Source organism: Geotrypetes seraphini, chromosome 1 (genome assembly GCF_902459505.1).
Source record: "Geotrypetes seraphini chromosome 1, aGeoSer1.1, whole genome shotgun sequence".
NCBI lineage: Eukaryota > Metazoa > Chordata > Amphibia > Gymnophiona > Dermophiidae > Geotrypetes > Geotrypetes seraphini.
In genome coordinates, this window is record NC_047084.1 from 289,801,418 (window position 1) to 289,820,833 (window position 19,416).

Below are 19,416 nucleotides of genomic sequence, written 5' to 3' on the forward strand. Positions count from 1 at the left end.
CTGAAGCTCTCATTAACGATGTGAGCTTTGTCTGATACCTGTAAGGATGCTGTTGTTTTCCACGGGGCGGTAGATGCAGCATCTTGATTGAGTCTAGTACGTATTCACTTTAAAGGACATACGTATTTCGCTCATGTTGCATGGGGTTAGTACTGTTTTCATGGTTCCAGTATATTCCTCTTTACATTGTGAACCTTGATTTTTCCTAGGAGAATCTTCTTGCAGATCCTACAGTCTTATTCTGCCATTCCCTGACCTTCTGCACTTCATTCTGAGGGGATCTTGACTTCTTCCAATGACTCTTCAGGCTTTCTCATGAGGGAGAAGACACTATAATGTCAGGTCAGAGGGCTGTGAAGATTTTTCAGGATGCTTGCATCTTTGCATTCTCCTCAGGTTTTCCAGTTCGTTCTTGGATTCTCTATGTTTTGTGTTTCCCTTTTCAGTGTTACTGGTCTTCAGGACGGTTCTTGTAGTTCTTTGGGAACTAATGGACATTGTTCCACTTACCGCATGGTGCCCGAGATAGGGGGCATTGGGCAGGCTGGATCGCATTCTGCTGAATTAGTTTCTCGGGGTTACACATTTCTGCAGACAACCTGGGAGTATATTTACATTTTCTCTATGGACTCCGAATCGACACTTGGTTTGCCTGCCTCTCTTGGAGTAGCGCTTTCGGTTTTGGCACATGCCATTTTGCCTACCCAAGGCTTCACGAACGTTTTAGGTGATGTGGGCGGTGGTACCGTTTTGGCGCTACCAGGCGATTCATCTAATTTCTTCTTGACTGCCTGCTTGATTCAGACGACTTCCAGTCGGGCCATTTGACTGACATGAAAAGGGTGATATCTTTTCCTCGGTTCTTTACACGTGCATCTTTGAATTTGCACAACACTCTTTTCTCCTGTACTATTTATAGGTATATCGGGGTGATGTTTTTATTCATATAGGAGAGACATGTGTTTCTTTCCGGAGATTTGGGCGTGGGGTTACGGTCTCAGATTGGTATTCTTCTTCGCTTACCATGACCAAGAGTATGGGATTCTGTACAGTTTCTGGGATCCATATTGCTGACTCCACTGGGGACTTCGGCTTGCTTTCCCCTTCTTACGCTACAGGAGTCGCTTTTGTTCCAGTGGTTCCTGGTATCTCAGGGCACCAATTATTTGGTATGCTCCTCCTCTATCACTCTGTATGATTTGGTGGCTCCACGCGATTTCTCTTTTCAAGGCATGCCTCGGTCTTTGCTGGACTATCTCATGATCACCGACCATCCCGGGCTGTTGGGTTGGGGGGCTCCGTGGCTTCCATCCTCAGCTCCTGGAGTCTGGTCTTCAGAGGCGACTCAGTACTTGTTCATTCTTCTGCTCTTGAGCAGGGTCAGGCTACCTTTCTGGAGCTTCAGATCATTCTTCCGGATTGCCGCTGAGGGTCCTTTTGGTCAGTATTAGGATGGGGGTATTTTTCTACTGCTTGGGCAGTAAGTGTTGTACTCATTGGCAGGTGAAGTTGTTCTGCCTCAATGGGTGGACTCTCATCTTCATCTTCTGTTGGCAGATCCTTTTATGGATCAGGATAAGAGTTTGGATAGACTTTCTCTCCGCGGAATCTGAGCATGGCCCATTTCTTGTATGTTACAGTGTACAGTGCTGTGTATGCTCTGGAAAGTGTGCATGTTAGTAATAGTGTAATCTTCTGCATCCTGGATATTGAGATTTGTGGCTCAAGCGTTCTAGCTCTTTTTATGGAAGTGAGATCTGCTTGACGTAGACCTCATGGCCTCGTCTCTCAATTCTAAGCTTCCTAGCTTCTTCGGCGGGCCCAGGGAGTGGGAGTTAGAGGGGGTAGCTGCATGGCTCCTTTCTCGCTTCTGCCTTCTCTTTTTCAGTGTTTTCCGATGGCTTGGATTTGCCACCTCGAGCTCGCTTTCCGGGCACAGTATTTGTAGAATCTCTGGATTGGCGGCGCCATCCTTACTTTGCGGATTTGATGAGTCTTTCAACAGCCGGACTAAGAAGTTTCCTGGTATCTCCGGCTTTGCTCGCCTAGGGTCCGTTCAACATGGATATTTGTACGACCTAGTTTTTTGAAAAATCTTGTCTGACGTGTAAGGATTATGCTAAGCAGGTTGTTTCTTCTCTTATCCAGATGCTACGGACGTCTTCTCCTGTGGCTTCTGCTTCCTTTTGGAGGTTTTTCCTTTCTTGGGTGCTTCTTAACGTTTGAACCACTCCAGAGTTCCTTTTTGGCACAGGTGTATTGCCGAGGGCTTAGCGTTCAATTCCCTTCAGCTTCTAGTGCCATTCTTAGCTTGTTACAAGGGCTAGGTATATTGCTCTTCGCTTACTTCTCAGCTTCATGTAGTTCAGGTCCTAAACAGAGTGCGGTATATTCATGCGCCTCTTAGAAAGCCCGGTTTGGAGTACAATCTTCACGTACTTCTTCTCAGTATACCGAAGGCTTCATTTCATCCTTGTCTTTTGGGACTCTAAAGGGCTATGCCGTTGAACATGGGGTTTCTTGTGGCCATGGCTTCAGCTCTGCAGTTTTCTATGTTGCAGGCCTTGTTCAACGGGGATTCCTATTTCTGATTTCCGAAATATGGGGTATCAGTTCGGATGGTACCATTATTTCTTTCTAGGGGGGTGTCATCCTGTCTTTTATGTCATGCTCGCTTTTCCTTCCTTCTTCCTGGGAGGGGAAATTGGGCGCAGTGCTTTTGTTCACTGCATTTTTTGATATGTACGTAGCGTTCTCTGTGAGCTCGGTTTCTTACGACTTTTAGTTGTTTATATCTCCTTTTTGCATTCTTCAAGGGACGCCTCAAACGTTTGGTGGCGTCCGAAGCCTCCATCGCTCAATGGGTCCAGGAGGACATTCTTTATGCTTGCTTGCTGGCAGGGAAGCGGTTGGCGAAAGAACTTCATGACCATTCCGCTGGAGCGATGGCTACTTCTTGGGATCGGCCCAGAGGTTTTTTCCTTGGAGGAGATTTGTCTCGCGGCTAATTGGTCTTCCGAGCATGCTTTCTCTCCCCATTTCTGCTTGGATGTGGGGGCGCATGCGGTAGGGGCGTTTTGTGCTTCGGTTGTTGCGGAGACGGCGTTTACTTCCCACCCAGATTGAGGATTGCTTTGCTACATCCCATTGGTCTCTGGATTCATCTGCTGCTGTTGCTAGGGAAGGAAAAATTATGTTCTTACCTGTTAATTTTCTTTCCCTTAGAAGCAGCAGATGAATCCAGAGCCCCACCCTTTCTGGATACTCTCTCTCGGTTTTTTCTTTTGCAACTTTCGCAGTTTGTTATTATGGCAGGTTGTTTTCTGTATTATTGCATTTTGAGATTTGTTATGGGAAAGAAGTTTTTTACATGCTGGTTACGTGTGCTTGGGCAAGGAGCTATACTGATGAGACAGGAGGAGTGCCAGCCAATAGGACCACCTGTTAATCAGTTTCTCTATCTCCGCCTGCTGATAGATGTGTGCTATCCCATTGGTCTCTGGATTCATCTGCTGCGTCTAAGGGAAAGAAAATTAACAGGTAAGAACATAATTTTTCCATCAGGAGGGGATTCATGTTAGCAGGGTAAAGTATTATTCCTTGCACAAAAAGTGTAATGGAATGCCTGTTAATTCTTGAGTTATTGTTTGTATGGTTGTTAATTGGATTGGCGTAGTTTTGAAGGTGGCCCAAGTAGATATAGTTTTTAAGCAATTCTATTGCAAGTCTCTAGTAATTACGCAAGCATCTAACAATTACTCATTCATTTATCAACTATATGTGTCTTTGATGATAACACAAGCCTCTATAGTTCCTAGGTTGTCCTAATTCAAGTCTCTAACAATTATACATGCAATTAACAGTTACACCTCCATCTAGTAATTGTATGTCTCTGATGGAAACATATGCCTAACAGTTATTTATGCAGGCAGGCAGTTCTGTCTTCTAGTCTATGGGCTCCCGGTAGTTGCGGCTGGTCCCGCTGCTGCTTAGGTGTAAAAGCAATTGATCTCCCACTGCTGCTGATATTTAAAAGCAGGCAGATTGATCTCTCCAACGGACTGCAGGGGGAGGAGCTTACACGCCTGGCTGGATTGGGGCAAAGGGCTCCTGGTAGTGGCAGCTGGTCCTGCTGCTGCTTAGGTGTAAAAGCAGTTGATCTTCCTAGCGGACTGCAGGGGGGGTGGAGCTCACACTCCTGGCAGGATCGGGTCTGTGGGCTCTCGGTGGTTGCGGCTGGTCCCACTGCTGCTTAGGTGTAAAAGCAGTTGATCTCCCACTGCTGCTGATATTTAAAAGCAGGCAGATTGATCTCTCCAACGGACTGCTGGGGGAGGAGCTCACGCGCCTGGCTGGATCGGGGCAAAGGGCTCCCGGTAGTGGCGGCTGGTCCTGATGCTGCTTAGGTGTAAAAGCAGTTGATCTTCCTAGCGGACAGCAGGGGGGGGGGGGGGGGCGGAGCTCACACTCCTGGCAGGATCGGGTCTGTGGGCTCTCGGTGGTTGCGGCTGGTCCTGCTGCTGCTTAGGTGTAAAAGCAGTTGATCTCCCACTGCTGTTGATATTTAAAAGCAATCCAAAAATATAGACTGACCTCACATTCAGACAGGAAACCCAAACATGGATTGTGGCCAAAAAATTATGAGTCACTCAGACGTGAAACTCTACAAGGAGAGAACGCTCACCCCTTGAAGATATACCAGAGTTTACTTTCCAGTCATTGCAACTGTTTCAATGCTGGTCACGCTCCATGTTGGATTCCAGAGTGAATAAATAAATAAATAATGGTTACAATCCTTATAGCTCTTGATGTTTGTGAAATAAGAAATAAGAAAATATTAAGAAAGTATATTCACACAGAAGACTGCAAGATTGTAACCATTATTTATTTATTTATTTATTCACTCTGGAATCCAACATGGAGCGTGACTAGCATTGAAACAGTTGCAATGACTGGAAGGTAAACTCTGGTATATCTTCAAGGGGTGAGCGTTCTCTCCTTGTAGAGTTTCACGTCTCTGAGTGACTCATAATTTGTTGGCCACAATCCATGTTTGGGTTTCCTGTCTGAATGTGAGGTCAGTCTATATTTTTGGATTTAAGCACTTTTCTGGCTTCTATGGTATCTTACCAAATAATACCCCTGAGATTTCTGAAGGAAATTGATATTTAAAAGCAGGCAGATTGATCTCTCCAACAGTTTTTCATCAAGATAAGGTGGTTCTCCGTACCCATCCTAAGTTCTGACTCAAGGTTCTCACTAAGTTTAATCTCAGTCAATCGATTGTGTTTCCAGTATTTTTTTCCAAGCCTCATTCTCATCCTGGAGAAACAGCTCTTCACAGTTTGGACTGTAAACGAGCTTTGGCCTACTATTTGTAGTGAACTAAACCACATAGTTAAGTCTCCTCAACTTTTTATCTCCTTTGATCCTACTAAGTTGGGGCAGCCTGTTTCTAAAAGGATAATTTCCAGTTGGTTGGTTGCTTGCATCTCTTTTTGCTATGCTCAGGCTGGGCTGCAACTGGAGGGTCATGTCACAGCCCACAAGGTTAAGAGCTATGGCAGCTTCAGTAGCTTTTCTCTGTTCTATACTTATTGATGAGATTTGCAAAGCTGCTATTTGGTTCTCAATTCATACCTTCACTTCTCATTATTGTGTGGAATCAGTCTTACAAAATTTATTTCGTTAAAGGCCAACTCTCTCACCATCCCATTTTTGCTTAGCTTGGAGGTTACCCATATGTGAGAATATGCTGCCTGCTTGTCCTTGATATAAAGCAGTTACTTACTGTAACAGGTGTTATCCAGGGATAGCAGGCAGATATTCTCACAACCTACCCACCTCCCCTGGTTGGCTTCTTAGCTGGCTATCTGAACTGAGGAGCTGTGTGCCTACTTCAGGCAGGAAGGCACTCATACATGTGCGGTGCGGTCAGTTGCAAACTTTCTAAATTTCTTAAAGTGCTGAGTGCTTTAGCAGCTGTCTGTACCGGGGCACAGTGGATGATGTCACCCACATGTGAGAATACCTGCCTGCTGTCCTGGATAACACCTGTTACAGTAAGTAACTGTGTTTTATAGGCGCAGTGCTTCCCGGGACGGGCATCCAGGGACTCTGTCTCAGATCTGTGGATTCCTGTGATGTATCTGAACCCGGGAACTATCTCATGCTTCTGCATTTGTCTGTGACTGTGCTGGTTCGTGTTTTGGACTCTTTGCAGGAGTTGAATTTAGTCATTCAGGCAGCTTCGCCCACTTCTCCTGATTTTGTGGTGTGCGCTTGCAGTCTGCTACCTTCCCCTGGCACCCTGATATGAACGTTCTAATTTCAGAGCAGTATTAATCTCAAAGGTGCAGTATGACTCTCAAAGGTGCTCTTAAGCTAGCAAGAGCCGTGTCTCACTTTTATTCTCTGCCACAGGAGTGCCAGCAGCTTCTGGGTCAGCCTAGGGTGAATTATTTGGTTATACAGGTGACTAAGCCTACCTCTCTACCCAGCAAAGGTGGTTATATGCAGGACTGCCGTGTGAATGTGGTCCTCCGGAGACCCTTTGATGTAGCTGCTTTAGGTATAAAGTCTGCGTCGACAGTATCCTTTGTCACACGCACCTATCTCTCTTGGCTGCGCATGCTGGAGAGTGAGGCTATGTTGGAGCTCAAGGCTCTTTCTTGTAGGGAACTGTTCCTTCGCATCTCGGAGACTGGGACTTCCCTACGTACGGTTACTATTTTCCTGCTGAAGATGATTTTGGTTTTCCCTGTTAACCCTTCCATGCATATGTTAAATTATTGACAACTTTACACACCTGGGGTCATTTTGACCCCATCACTTATAAGCACTGAAAGTTGCTTCAGCTTAATAATTTAGCAAATTCTCACTGTCATGGTACTCAAATGAAACATTTATGTTTATAAAATGTATATTTAGGCCTACAGCACAAGTGGTAGTGATCCAGTAATGTTTCAAAAATGTTTCTTCTCTTATTCAGCACACTCACTGAACAAATGTTGTAAAAAAAACAAAAAACAATGGCTGTTAGGTTTTGCTGTAAAAGAAACGCTGCTAGCAAAATATTTTCACACATTTTCAACATCTCTTATTTGTTGGGCATTACTTTGGAGATTTGTAGATACATTACAACTTTTTCAGCATTGTATTCAACTGCTGACAATGTTACCTTCATAAACCTTGGGGTTGATTTGCCCCCAGGTGTGTATAATCAGTTTACTCACGTTAAACTAGGTTAAAACAAAAAAAATTCAAAAGATGTATTTATCTCAGACGACAGAAAACGCATTGTCTGTTACTATCAAAAAGGTACCTGGAATTTGAAATCAAAATTGCAATTTATTGTCAAATATATTTTATTGAGCTCAACAAAAACAGCACAAAACTACAGAATGACACAGCAAGACTAGCTTAGATATTTGCCAATGAGAAACCTCCCCCTCCCATATCCCCCCCACCACCCCACCCTCCCGAGTCCTCCCACGATCCCAAACAAAGACATGAAACCAACAAACATAACCAAGGCGACATGGTTAACAGTTCAATAAGCGGCTACGAGCCGCCAGTGTCATCGTATTCCAAAAGGGTTCCCAAGTTCGCTGAAAGGCCCTTCCAAGTGAGGATGAAATATCCGGCACTCCTTTACGCTTCCACATCAGAAGTGTGATCAGGTGACATTGCCAGAGAGAATAGTCAGGGGCCTCCACCTCCAACCACTTAATCAGGATACACTTTAGCGCTCTCTACACCATCCAGCAGAGAAACGCTGCCGTTCCAGGTCAGCGAGGATGGTAATGAGGGGAGGCACCAAACAGCACTAAAGGAGAGCGCTGAATGGTTATGTTCCATGTATGGTCAACAAAGAGAAAAATTGAGTTCCAAAAGGATTGAACAGAAGGGAAAGTCCAAAACATGTGGCCCAAACCAGCTTCAGGGGCAATACAACGAGAAGCAGGAGATAGGCGGAGCCCAGCCAAATGGGCTCGCTTAGGAGAGATGTACAAATAGAACCAATTTATAATGTTGTTCCCAAAATACAGTATATTTACCTTCCCCCAAAACCCGGCATCACTCCCCCCCGCTCGCAAAGACCCCCCCCCCCCCGCACGAACTGGTACCCCCTGCCTGAACAACTTGAAACTTACCCCCCCTGTCTGGCACCCGCAGTACATGCCGGTGCCACTTGAAGAACTTACTGCCTCTGCCGGGCCTTGAGCATGCATCTGCGCATGTTCAAGGCCTTCTAATTCTCCCTCGGGGTCCTTTAAGGTACACTAACCGATTTAGTGCACGCTAAATGTGCACCTTAAAAAAAAAAGGACCCCTAAGTGACAAAGGCTTAGTCTTAGTAGAACTATAGGGTTACAACGTCTCCAACCCCAGACCAGCACTGTGGTGTAAACAAAACAAATATTGTAATCACAAAACAGAAAATAATTTTTTTTCTACCCTTTGTTGGTCCCAGGCTCTGGTTGACTTCTGATAATTCCAGGGTCTCCTGCCCATTTGTCGTTTTCTTCTTTCTCCATTCTAACTATCCATCTTCCATCTCAGTCCTCCGCTTCCATTTCCCTTCCCCGAAGGTCTGGCATCTTTCCTTTTTTTCATGTCCATATCCGCAGCTACAGCAATGGACCCCACCATCTCCAGATCCACCATGTGTCCTTTTCTCAACTACCCTTTCATCCAGCAACTCTCCCTCCTTCCCCACCACCCCAAGGTCCACAATCTCTCAGTTTCTTTTCCTAACTACCCTCTTATCCAGTATCTCTATCCCCCCTCCACACCATCCCTTGTTTCCAACTTCTCTCTCTTTCTGTTCCTTCCCTCCCTAAATCCCATTGTGTACCATCTCTCTCCCTCTTCTCTGTTTTTAAACCCATTATTTCTCCTCCCCCCCCCCCCAGTGTGGCATATGCACGTCTCTTTGAACCTCCCCCTTCCCTATCTTCCTCCAGAGGAAGTACAGATGTGTACTTCTACACCAGGGCCCCCTTCTGAAGGCCTGCCCTCCCCCAAGGGCCTGGGCCCCCCCATCCTGTATTTCCCCCCTCCCCAGCCTCCCGGTCTTATGTTTACTTAATTACAGCAGCGGATCAGCCTGCAGAGAGGATCGTCGGTGCTATAGCGATCCTTGCAGGCTGCTGTCGTCCTCAGGAACATGTTCCCTCTGCCGCAGTCCTATCCCTCCTCTGATGTCATGGGCAGGATCGTGGCAGATTGAATGTGCCCCTGAAGACGATGGTAGCCTGCAAGCCGTATTATTTGAAGGTAAGAGCGGGAGGCCAGGGTAGAAGCTGGAGGACACTGCAGCACTTCCTGACTGACCCTCCCCCCCTGAAGCGGCAGTGGACGGCCAGCAAGAGGCAGCGCTGTCATTCCTGCATTAGGAGACCTGAAGGCACAGGGAGGAGGATTGGGCCCCGGATCGGCGAGGCTGATTTTTTAAAAAATACGAATCAATTCAAATTGATTCACCCAAAGTAAATCGATGGATCGATTCGAATCGGGGAGCACTAGTGGAGACAAGACTGTAACTGAGTTCATTGAAAGCACATGACAAAAACACAAGATCTTCAAGGGAGAGAAAAGAATAATAGATGATGGACAAACTAGATTAGCCATATGGTCTTCATTTTCTGTCATTTGTTTTTTCTGTTAATTTTTAGCTTTGGCATTAGCAATACAGACAGGATCCTAGTTGCATTTGCCTGTTAATACTGGCAATGTTGTTAGAATCTTCAGTTTTTTTGTCTTCCTCCCTCTGCTTTTAAGGGAACATAACCCACTAGTCTTGACAAGGAAAGGAAATTAAATACATTTTACATTTCTTATTTTTACTTTAGATAGTCACTCTTGCTCATTTAAAGCAGTGTTTTAAACTTTGTAACAGTACATATAATTCTGAAAAGCATGAGTTTAAGGACATAATAAATGTATGTTGTCTTAATTCTGAGTTTGGAATTACAGTAGATAGATTTACCTTGCAGCTTTTAATATTGTTGCTTCCCATATAAGGTTAGCTGTTTGTGATGAGAGATCATGTCTTGCGTTGCTAATTTAAATCTCCTTTTTTTAAAATTAGATATCCTGACTGGAACCCGCAGGTCCTTGCTACATTAAGGTAAGTTGAATTCTCCTACCTCAAAAAAAACCAAAACAAAACCCCAAATAAAATATTTTTTTGTCTGTGAACAGCTTAAATATTGTTATAATTTTTGATATACTCCTAAATCAACATTTGAAAAAAATTTTGTTATATAGTTGATACTTATTTGTTGATTCTGTCCCATTCTATTTTGTTTGGCACTTAACTCTTTGGATTTACCCAATCTCCTCCAGTCCTCTTTTTTTTATTTTTTTTTTTAACTGTTAGTTGGCCCTCCACCAGTCTTCAGGTACCATAGTTCACATTTCATTTTCGAGTGCCAGATATGGGAGAGAATATGAACATAGAAGGGAGATGAGTAACAGAGTAGTAATGATAAATACAGGGAGATGGACATAGGGGAGATGCTGGACAGGGAAGTATAGGGGCATGAGAAAAGGAAGATAGATGCGCAAAGATGGATGGTGAGCACAGAGAAAGAAGAAATGTCAAATGAGCAGATGACCCTGGCGAGTGAGTTAAGAGAAGACAGAAGGGAACAGAAATCAGAGCTTGGGACCAACATGATTCAAAAAATAAAATGACCAGATAACAAAAGGTGAAAAAATAATTTTATTTTCTGTTTTGTGATTAGAATATATGAGAATTGAAATATTTATCCTGCCAGTGCTGGTGTTAGACATGGCTAGGGCCCAGGGTAGAAATTTGAGAGGGAACCCCTAAGCCTACTACCAGCCTGTGCCATCTTCAGCTTCCAGCAGGCTTAGGGCTCTCTCTAACTAGGGGCCAGTTGCCCTAATTGCACTCCTTGGCCAAACGCCATCCCTGGCATGTGCGATGATTTATATTTTGCACAGTAATGGAAGGTAATGGATATTCCTATTTTTTTGGTGGTGTACTATATGTAAGGTGTGGTTTCTTGGAATTTTGGTTTAATTTGTTTTATCATTTATAGTCCATTATTATGAATTTGGCATTTGTGTTGTGTGTCGGTCTGAGGTATTCTATTAGTAAGAATTTTCCCAATAGTGGAGGAAAAATTGGTTCTGTTGATCCTCGTTCTGTATTTGTGATTTATAAAGCAACAGTTGTTCAGAGTATTGTTTCTTTTTATACTTTAATATTTTCTATTTATTTTTTTTATTTTTATTCCACTTAAAACCTAAGCAGATTACAATAAAACAGACATAAAATAATACACACCAACCTAAAAATAACCCGTCAACTAACCACATGACCTCTCAATTTACTTGCACAATTTATCTTTTCAAGATCATCCCAACTCTAATAGAATGCTTGCACAAATAGATGAGTTTTCAGATCTATTTTAAAAGATTTCAAAATCTACACTTCTTATAACTTGTTCTAGAGAGATAGATAAATCCTTGATAATGAAAGCTTATTTTCAAAATAAGCAGACTAAATTTTGCGGAGATAATGTATTGATTTTTCCAGATGTGGCCCAAGCAACACAATTGAGAAGAAAATCCTTTTTGGCTTTGAAATCTAGGGTGTTGGCTTTAGGAGCCACATTTTATTTAAAATTTCCTTGTAAATGCTTGATTAAATTTAAGGAAAATGATTATGTTTATTGGGACTCAACTCAATTAGAACAATTTTTGCAACATCAAGAATCCATTGGTATTTCTTCTGCTACCACATAATTAATTATTTGGAGTTTGAATTTCTAAACACTAATCTGTTTGGTCTATATGATCATGTTTATTTGACTTTTGTTATGAATATATAGTACTTGCCCTCCCATAGTTATGAGGACTAGAGGAATTTCTGTGATAGCTCTGTGGTTGTAATAATGTATTAATTTTATTTACGTTCCTTACCTTATTATTATGTATATGTAATAATGTTATAAAACTCGAATAAATAAAGAAAAAAAAAAAAAAGATTTCAAATCTCTGATTAATCTCAAATAACCAAACAAGCATAAGAACATAAGAGCCTTCCTGGGTCAGACCAGTGGTCCAAGCCAAGTAGCCTGTTCTCACAGTGGCCAATCCAGGTCCCTAGTACCTGGCCAAAACCCAAGGAGTAGCAGCATTCCATGCTACAGATCCAGGGCAAAGCAGTGGCTTCCCCTATGTCTGCCTTAACAACAAACTATGGACTTTTCCTCCAGAAAATTGTCCAAACCTTTCTTAAAACCAGCTATCCACTCTTACCATAAGCTCTGGAATGCATTGCCAGAGGTTATGGTAACTATTCTCTAAGTGAAAAAATATTTCCTCCTATTGGTTTAAAAAAAAAAAAAAAAAGTATTTCCCCATAACTTCGAGTGTCCCTTAGTCTTTGTAATTTTTGACAGAATGAAAAATCCACTTGTGTGTATTCTACTCCACTCAGCCGTCTTTCTTCCAAGCTGAAGAGCCCTAACCTTTTTTAGTTTTTCCTCATATGAGAGGAGTTCCATCTCCTTTATCATCTTGGTTGCTTTTCTTTGAACCTTTTAAAAAAAGGTTTAAAAAAAGCTCCCTTAATAAGCTGTAATATATGTACCTGCATGGTGAACTGTGTATCTAAATACACCCCCAGCAACCACATAAGTGGCAAAATTGGTATTTTTATATCCTGTAACTATAACACATTTTTGCGTTCAGTAACTGTTCATCATTCCCAATGATCATCACTTCTGTCTTCCATAAATTCAACACTAGTTTATTTTTCTGTATCAGTTTTTAATCTTTAATATACAATCATTCAATTTATTCTCAATATAAGCTACCCCTTTCATCAATGGAAAGAAAAAGTGTATATCTGCATGAATACGGTAGTATACCTGTAATTCCTATTGATGCAACATAATGTTAATAATGCTGACAAGGCAGATCTTTGCAGAATCCCATTTTCCCTAGCAACAGCAGCAGATGAATCCAGAAACCAATGGGATAGCACACATCTACCAACAGGCGGAGATAGAGAAACTGATTAACAGGTTGTCCCATTGGCTGGCACTCATCCTGTATCTCCAGTATTCTCTATCTCCCAGCAGGGGATGGTCGCTATTCAACTAGCTCCTGAATTCTGGCTGTGACTGGAACTTTATTTTCTCCTGTTGAGGTTTCTCTTCAGTGAGACTGCCATTCTGTTTCCTGTTGAGGTTTCTCTTCAGTGAGCTGGCAATGCTATTTCTCCTGTTGAGATTTTCTCTTCAGTGAGACGGGTGTCCGGCTGAACGGTGCTGGCTTTAGGGGTTACACCTGGGCCCCCCCAGGTCCCTGCATCACCCTCCCTCCATTGCTAGAGGGTCTGACTGGGTCTCAAATTTTTTTTTCTTCTTTCCCTTCTCTGTAAAAAAAAAAAAAGAGACCACAGTTGTTACATTCTGCCATGCTTTTGCTGCAAACTGGCTTCAGCCGGCCCTAACAACAAGCTGTGAGTATGTCTGGCTTTTACAGTTGTTTGAACTTCAGGTTCTGTTTGGGAGTCTTAGTACTGTGGGTTCAGTCATCGTACATTTAAGGAATGGATATTTTATTGAGGCTAAGTTTTATGACTAGAAATCTGTGGAGGGAGCCGGGACTTCCCGCTCTTTGCATGCACGCGCTTGGTTTCCTTGTTGGTTACAGCGTGGCAGTAGCGGTGCGATTTCATGCTTGCACTTGTTCTCATTGTTGGGTTTCAGTGCAGCAGTAGTCCTGTTTATTCTGAGGCTCTCTTTCATCGGTGTTTGTCACGGCCATGTGCAGCTGATTGTGCAGGTGCCGGTTTATAGCAGCGCGCATGAGATGGGACATGTTTTTTCCGGCGCAGTGGGCCATTCTTCTGGTTATTCCACGAGTCTAATTTTCTTTCTATGCAAGCCGTGGTAGGGTAAATTTTGCGGGGCTTGAATCTGACTATGTTTCTAGGAGCGTTGATGCAGCGACCATGTGTCAGCGAGAATCAGGCGTGCGCTTGGGTCTCCGGCGATGGCAGGAGAGCTGCAGCATTCTGGTAGTTTGTTTCCAGCTGACTTTGGTCAGGGTATGCCGGGGCTTCTCTCCTTTCCGGTTCAGACAAGTTGTATGTGTTTCACCAGCTTTAGGACAAGCTTGGGCAGATTTATATGTCTATGTCTGTGTTCCTGCTGTACTCCCTTGAAGGAAGCTGCTTGTTTAATCGAACTCTGGTGTTAGCACTCAAGGGGTTTATCAGAGAGACTCTGACCTGTGCTAGGTCACCCAGTCTCGATTTGTCTCCGGACTGGGGCGACATAAGGCAACTCAAGGCACGGTGAGATCAGCAGTAAGATAGTGCCCTGTATTTCACACAGGTATCTCATTGTTTCTCTTGGGGTCCTTGCAGATTGAGCCTTTGTCTGTTGGTAACTGTCCTTATTTGGGCCTCTGTGCTGAGCTGCATGTGTCTAGTAGCGGCACAGGATATATATGCCTAAAGGTAGTACAAACAGTTTCCAAGTTCGGGCTGTCTCTATGGGCATAATGACACTGCACATCTTCCTGCGGCCAGGACTCTCTTTCTCTATTTCTGAGGGGGCCTGGACTTCAGATTTCCATGCTTATCACGCTGGCTTCTCCTGTCGCCATTTTCTCATGGCACAGGAACCCGACCAGACAGGAACGGCTGTACAGCTCCTTTTAACCAGGAGCCAATTACCTATTCTATCAAACCCGCGGAGGATCATGCGCTATGTGGCTGTTAGCCTCATCCCTGAAGCTCTCATTAGCGATGTGAGCTTTGTCTGATACTGTAAGGATGCTGTTGTTTTCCACGGGGAGGTAGATGCAGCATGTTGATTGAGTATAGTACGTATTCACTTTAAAGGACATAAGTATTTCGCTCATGTTGCATGGCGTTAGTACTGTTTTCATGGTTCCAGTATATTCCTATTTTCATTGTGAAACTTGATTTTTCCTAGGAGAATCTTCTTGCAGATCCTACAGTTCTCATCCTGCCATTCCCTGACCTTCTGCACTTCATTTTGAGGGGACTTTGAATTCTTCCAATGACTCTTCAGGCTTTCTCATGAGGGAGAAGACGCTATAATGTCAGGTCAAGGGGCTGTGAAGATTTTTCAGGATGCTTGCAACTTTGCATCCTCCTCAGGTTTCCAATTCGTTCTTGGAGTCTCTCTGTTTTGTGTTTCCCTTTTCAGTGTTACTGGTCCTCAGGGCAGTTCTTGTAGTTCTTCGTGAACTAAGGGACGTTGTTCCACTTACTGCATGGTGCCTAAGAAGGGGGCATTGGGCAGGCTGGATCCCATTCTGCTGAATTAGTTTCTCAGGGTTACAATTTCTGCAGAAAAACTGGGAGAATATTTACATTTTCCCTATGGACTCCGAATCGGCACTAGATTTGTTTGCCTCTCTTTGAGCAGCGCTTTCGGTTTTGGCACATGCAATTTCACCTACCCAAGGCTTCAAGAACATTTTAGAAAATGTGGGCGGTGATATCGTTTTGGCGCTACCAGGTGATTCACCTAATTTCTTCTTGACTGACTGCTTGATTCGGACGTCTTCCAGTCGGGCCATTTGACTGACACGAAAAGGGTGGTTTCTTTTCCTCAGTTCTTTGGACGTGAATCTTCGCATTTGCACAGCGCTCTTTTCTCCTGTACTATTTAAAGGTATATTGGGGAGATGTTTTTATTCATATAGGAGAGAAATGTGTTTCTTCCCAGAGACTAGGGCGATGGGTCACAGTCTCAGGTTTGCATTCTTCTTTGGTCACCATGACCCAGAGTATGGGATTCTGTACAGGTTATAGGATCCATGTTGCTGACTCCACTGGGAACTTCAGCTTGCTTTCCCATTATAAAGCTACAGCAGTAACTTTTGTTCCGGTGGTTCCCTGTATCTCAGGGCTCCAATTATTTGGTAGGCTCCTCATGATTCGCTCTGTATGATTTGGTGGCTCAGCGAGATTTCTCTTTTCAAAGGCATGCCTCGATCTTTGCTGGACTAGCTCATGGCTACCAAACATCCCGGGCTGTTGGGTTGGGGGGGCTCGGTGCCTTCCATCCTCAGCTCCAGGAGTCTGGTCTTAAGAGGCGACTCAGTACTTGTTCATTCTTCTACTCTTGAGCATGGTCAGGCTACCTTTCTGGAGCTTCAGACCATTCTTCCGGAATGCCGCTGAGGGTCCTTTCAGTCAGTATTATGATGGGGGCATTTCTCTACAGCTTGGGCAGTAGGTGATGTACTCAGTTGCCAGGTACAGTTGTTGTTCTACTTCAATGGGTGGACCCTCATCTTTCTCTTCTGTTGGCAGATCATTTTAAGGGTCAGGAAAAGAGTTTGGATAGTCTTTCTCTCCGCAAAATCTGAGCATGACCCATTTATTGTATGTTACAGTGTACAGCACTGTGTACGCTCTAGAAAGTGTAAATGTTAGTAATAGTGAAATCTTCTACATCCTGGATATTGGGAATTTTGGCTCAGGCTTTCCAGCTCTTTTTATGGACGCGAGATCTCCTGGAACTAGATCTCATGGCCTCGTCACACAATTCAATGCTTCCTAGCTTCTTCGGCGGGCACAGGGAGTGGGAGTTAGAGGGGTTAACAGCGTGGCTTCTTTCTCACCCCTGGTTTCTCTTTTTTAGTGTTTTCCCCTGGCTGATGATGGCTTGTATTTGCCATCTGAAGCTCGCTTTCCGGGCACAGTATTTGTAGAATCTCTGGCTTGGCTGCGCCATCCTTGCTATGCGGATCTGATGAGTCTTTCAACAGCCGGACTAAGAAGTTTCCTGGTATCTCCGGATTTGCTCACCTAGGGTCCGATCAACATGGATATTCGTACTACTTTGGTATTACGACCTAGCTTTTGAGAAGTCATGACTGACGTGTAAGGGTTATGCGAAGCAGGTTGTTTCTTCTCTTATCCAGGCGCTACAGACGTCTTCACCTGTGGCTTCTGCTTCCTTTTGGAGGTTTTTCTTTCTTGGATACTTCTCAACATTTTCACCCTTCCAGAGTTCCTTTTTGGAACAGGTGTATTGCCGAGGGCTTAGCGTTCAATTCCCTTCAGCTTCAAGTGCCATTCTTAGCTTGTTACAAGGGCTAGTATTTTGCTCTTCGATTACTTCTCAGCTTCATGTAGTTCAGTTCCTAAACGGAGTACGGTATATTTGTACACCTCTTAGAAAGCCCTGCCCGGAGTACAATCTTCAGGTACTTCTTCGCAGTTTACCGAAGGCTTCATTTCCTCCTTGTGCCGTTGAACACGGGGTTTCTTGTGGCCATGGCTTCGTCTCTGCAGTTTTCCGAGTTGCAGGCCTTGTTCAGCGGGGATTCCGATTTCTGATTTACAAAATCTGGGATATCGGTTCGGACGGTACCACAATTCTTTTTAAGGAGGTGTCATCCTTTCTTTTATGACACGCTCCCTTTTCCTTCCTTCTTCCTTTTCCTTCCTTCTTCCTGGGAGGAGAAATGGAGAGACGTGCTTTTATTCACTGCATTTTTTGAAAGTGCGTAATGTTCTCTGCGAACAAGGTTTCTAATGACTTTTAGTTATTTAGATCACCTTTTTGTATTCTTCAAGGGACGCTCAAACATATGGCGGCGTCCAAAGCGTCCATCGCTCGATGGGTCCAAGAGGACATTCTTTACGCTTGCTTGATAGCAGGGAAGCGGTTGGCGAAAGAACTTCATGACCATTCCATCAGAGTGATGGCTACTTCTTGGACTCGGTCCAGAGTTTTTTCCTTGGAGGAGTTTTGTCTCGCGGCTACTTGGTCTTCCGAGAGTGCTTTCTCTCAGCATTAATGGTTGGATGTGGGGGCGCATGCTGTAGATGCGTTTAGTGCAATAGTTGTTGCGAAGGCGGCGTTTGCTTCCCACCCAGATTGAGGATTGCTTTGCTACATCCCATTGGTCTCTGGATTCATCTGCTGCTGTTGCTAGGGAAGGAAAAATTATGTTCTTACCTGTTAATTTCCTTTCCCTTAGACGCAGCAGATGAATCCAGAGCCCCACCCTTTCTGGATATTGTCTGTCGGTTTTTTTTTCTTTTGCAACTTTCGAAGTTTGTTATTATTAAGGGTTGTATTCTGTATTATTGCCTTTTGAGATTTGTTATGGGAAAGAAGTTTTTTTTTTCACATGCTATGCCTATTGATGGTTACAGATGCTTGGGCAAGGAGCTATACTGGAGATACAGGAGGAGTGCCAGCCAATCGAACCACCTGTTAATCAGTTTCTCTATCTCTGCCTGCTGGTAGATGTGTGCTATCCCATTGGTCTCTGGATTCATCTGCTGTGTCTAAGGGAAAGAAAATTAACAGGTAAGAGCATAATTTTTCCTTTTCTATGACATTTCACCACAATTTTTCAAGAAAAAAATGAACCATTTCAGCCCAATACCTCCCACTCCTCCTGTCTGTAGTTTATCTAACAACAATCTCGGATCCACAATCAGAAGCAGTTGATATATCTAACAACATCATGTACCCATGTCCAAACCAACAGAAGTGTCTCAACTCCATGCCCTTTTCTAAAGCCACACTGATGTCTATTCAGCAAATTTATTTCTTTCACAAATTTCTCTAATCTATTCAAAACTCTGCTCAATTTTTGATACTGAGATTACATAGATGAGTCTATAAATACTCAAATTCTCCTTTATCCAAGTTGTTTTTCAATCATGGTTTTACAGTAGCAATTTTACAACTCTGGTATATTTCCAGATTGAAATGATCTATTCACGATTTTTGTTAATGCAATACTACCTTCCTCAACTGCCTTCACAATCGCTGATGAACAAGGTTCAAATGTTGATCCAGTTGGTATCAATGTATGTACCACAGATTTAACTTTTTTCCCCCAGTTCCTCAAAATTCATCTGATCATCCTCCACATTCTCAACAATACTCATATGCTCATTCAATGGAACCTCATCTATTCAACCAGCTTCTCTATTTTCTCAATCAGGATTTAAACAATTACCTTCCTTATCCCCATGTCCATCTACTAAAGAATGCACCATATAAAATAGTTCCTTTGTATTATTTTTTGACATCTGACTTAGTATTGAAGAATTTAGTTCTCGCTTCATCACATATCCACAGATATTCTCTCAATTTTATAACTTTCCTGTTCATCTACATCACCTGTTCTCCCTTGTCTCTCACTTTGACACAATTTCTGGCTTCTTCTCCAAGAGTATTCACCAAGGTCATTGTAGCAACCCTAAGTACCCACGGGTTTCAAGTATTTCCATATCTGGACAACTGACTGATAAAAGCTCCATCTCCTCAAGCAGTGGAGTTGGTAACACAGAGGACAATAACTTTTCTCCAGCTTCTGAGGTTCAAAGTCAACTATCCCAAACCGGAACTT

At 43.4% G+C, this 19,416-nt stretch overlaps 1 protein-coding gene across 4 annotated transcripts in view; it reads left to right on the forward strand.

The window, feature by feature from the left end:
• ZNF638 (zinc finger protein 638) overlaps positions 1-19,416 on the forward strand; it is a 570,425-nt gene that overhangs the window by 177,614 nt on the left and 373,395 nt on the right. For all 4 annotated transcript variants that reach the window (XM_033953374.1, XM_033953362.1, XM_033953382.1 and 1 more), the window contains exon 4: positions 10,097-10,135. In XM_033953374.1, coding sequence (XP_033809265.1) covers positions 10,097-10,135 — 39 coding nt within the window. The remainder of the gene's footprint in view (positions 1-10,096; positions 10,136-19,416) is intronic.